This window comes from Chanos chanos, chromosome 8 (assembly GCF_902362185.1).
Source record: "Chanos chanos chromosome 8, fChaCha1.1, whole genome shotgun sequence".
Lineage (NCBI taxonomy): Eukaryota > Metazoa > Chordata > Actinopteri > Gonorynchiformes > Chanidae > Chanos > Chanos chanos.
The window spans coordinates 3,840,001-3,842,500 of NC_044502.1; the positions used below are offsets into that span (position 1 = coordinate 3,840,001).

The 2,500-nt window shown below is 43.2% G+C and overlaps 1 protein-coding gene across 1 annotated transcript in view; it reads right to left on the reverse strand.

The window, feature by feature from the left end:
• Positions 1–1,756, reverse strand: part of dync1i2b (dynein, cytoplasmic 1, intermediate chain 2b) — an 18,463-nt gene extending 16,707 nt beyond the window's left edge. The window contains exons 1-3 of the mRNA XM_030781115.1: positions 1,665–1,756; positions 490–607; positions 1–79 (exon numbers count right to left, since the gene is read on the reverse strand). The exon at positions 1–79 is cut by the window's left edge and continues 39 nt beyond it. Of these exons, the coding sequence (XP_030636975.1) occupies positions 1–79; positions 490–597 (187 nt within the window). The 5' untranslated portion in view covers positions 598–607; positions 1,665–1,756. The remainder of the gene's footprint in view (positions 80–489; positions 608–1,664) is intronic.
• Between the last annotated feature and the right edge of the window lie 744 nt (positions 1,757–2,500).

Here is a 2,500-nt window from a genome sequence, read left to right on the forward strand (position 1 = left end):
GAGCTTCAGCTTCCTTCCTCTTCCTCTCCAGGTCGGACTCATCCTGAGGGGGAGAGGCACTCTCCTTTCTCCCATCAGACTGCAGCACAGAGGGAGAGAGAGACGAGGTAGAGTTAGAATAACACACACGCACACATACACGCACACACACACACACACACACACACACACACACACACGCCACATATCAAGACTGGAATACTGAGGCAGAGGTCATTGTAATCAGAATAAAACGTGTGCACACATACACACACACGCACGCACACACACACACACACACACACAGACACACACACACACACACCCAGACTGAAATAGTGAGGCAGAGGTCTTTGTAACCAGAATAAAACGTGCACGCACACACACACACACACACACACACCAATCAGCTGCACTATGGTATCAATTGGGTAATGTAGGTCAGGAATATCTGTAAAGCAAAACATGTCAGAACGAGTAAACCCCTCCCCCTTTCAACAATGACCACACCTCTTTCTTCTTTCGCTCCTCCTCTTTTCTCTTTTTCTCCTCCCTAATCTGGGCAAGTCGCTGCTTCTTCCTCTCCAATTCCGCTTTCAGCTCGCTTTTGTCCGACATCCTGTAGAGGCTAAAACACACACTTCGTTGAGTGCAAAAACACACTGTATCTAGCGCTACTGTTTTGTGCCAGGAGGCTGACAGGATCTTCCCCGTTTACACTTTGCTGCATTTTACTAGATTAAAGCGCGACTCGAGGGTTACATTGGCGCCCTCTGCTGGTCTATTGAAAAACTGCGCTAGCAAGGTGCATTCTTTCATAGAAAGAGAACGGCATTGAGAAACTGAGGTCAAAACTATGGCATCTACGCCGTCGCAAGAATGACTGAAGTTAAAGCAAAAATAACACACAACAACCACCGTAACACTTAGATGTTGTTATTTCAAACAACGCGCACCTCACCCATGATTTCAAAATAGCTAAACAAATCTACCGTACATATACTCGATAAAAGCTCATTGTGTGATCAAATCTTCAGCATTTTTCTGCAATTTTGATCGTAGCTGGTTCAATCAGTGATGGGATTCAAGGACATTGGTGGTTGCAGACGCAAGCCCACAACTTCTACACAGTGGACGGACAACTGCACCGTGGCCGAAAACATTACTACACATCTTCCATACAAATAAACTTCGGTAGCGTCCAGAGCGCAACCTTTATGTTGTGATCAGTCGAAAATGATTAACAGTAACGGGCCTTTTAAACCCCTTATGAAATAAACCGTAACATTAATCATTTTAGAACTGGGCGTTTACTCCGGACTAACCGGGACAGCAAAAGCACTAACTGAACGCGATCTGATGTCTGCGATTTAGTAAGTTAAACAAATAGAAAATATATCAGCGTGGTAAAAGCGAGGGGACTTAATTATTTATATAGATGAATACTTTGTAATAATCGGTACATACAGGAAATGAAAAGTTATTCTTCTAGTTGACAGGAAAACATTAGCAGTGCTAACTGCATACGTCACCCGGTCTGGCCTCTCCTAGTGGATTGACCGCAGAGGATGAGAGAGTCTAGAGTAAACCATCCCTGGACAGCCTTGCAAAAAAATTACTCGTTTATAGCTTGAAATTTCTTATTTCTCGTTAGTCTCATATTATTGTAGCATAAACGCACTAACCTCCGATGTGTCGAGGGCTTGAAGATGGGATCGGGGAGGGATTATTCTTTGGACAGCTAATAACTTATTATCTTCTTTGCGGTGTTGTGACAGCACTCAACACAAAGATGTGGGATGCAGCTACGGATACCGCTGAGGGGCAGTTTCGTTACAGCCAATTCGAGAATTTGACATTGACGTATAAATCGCGCTAGGTGGCGTAGTTCGTTCATATTTGCGAGTCACAATAAGCTTTTGGAATAGTACAACACAGACGACCGAAAATGCAGATTGCGTCACTATTCAAGGAGTTTGACAAATTTTCCATGACGTTATGCACACTACGATTAAAATCTGACCTTTACATTGCATTTTCTGGGCCAACGTAGCTCTCAGTTGTACATATCTTTTATGCGTTTCAAGGCGCAATGAGAATATAATTCATGAATTCTTTAAGATTGTTGAAATATGATTGATAAACTGTGTTCAGCATTTATGTCTTTAGCCTCAGTTCTCTATCTGTTTTCAAACAGTCAATAACTGTATTTATCCAGTTGCAATGTGTACTCTATATTATAGACACAGCTTTGCTCTATCAAATCCACTGTACCACCCTATCCCTGTCGCTCTCGCATAACCTCAACTGTACTCAAAATGGCTGCTGGTTTGAGTCTTTGACGGGTCATTTGATGCTCTTGGGGTGTACGGCTTCAAATTACTGAATGGTACGAAGCGGAGGGAGGTGAACTGCACCTTTCTGGTTCATCTGACACATCAAAGATTCCCGTTGCGAAAGCGTGTGTAAAAATCAGAAGAAGAGGTAGGTGCATAAGGCATCACAAGTCTCTTCTTGTACC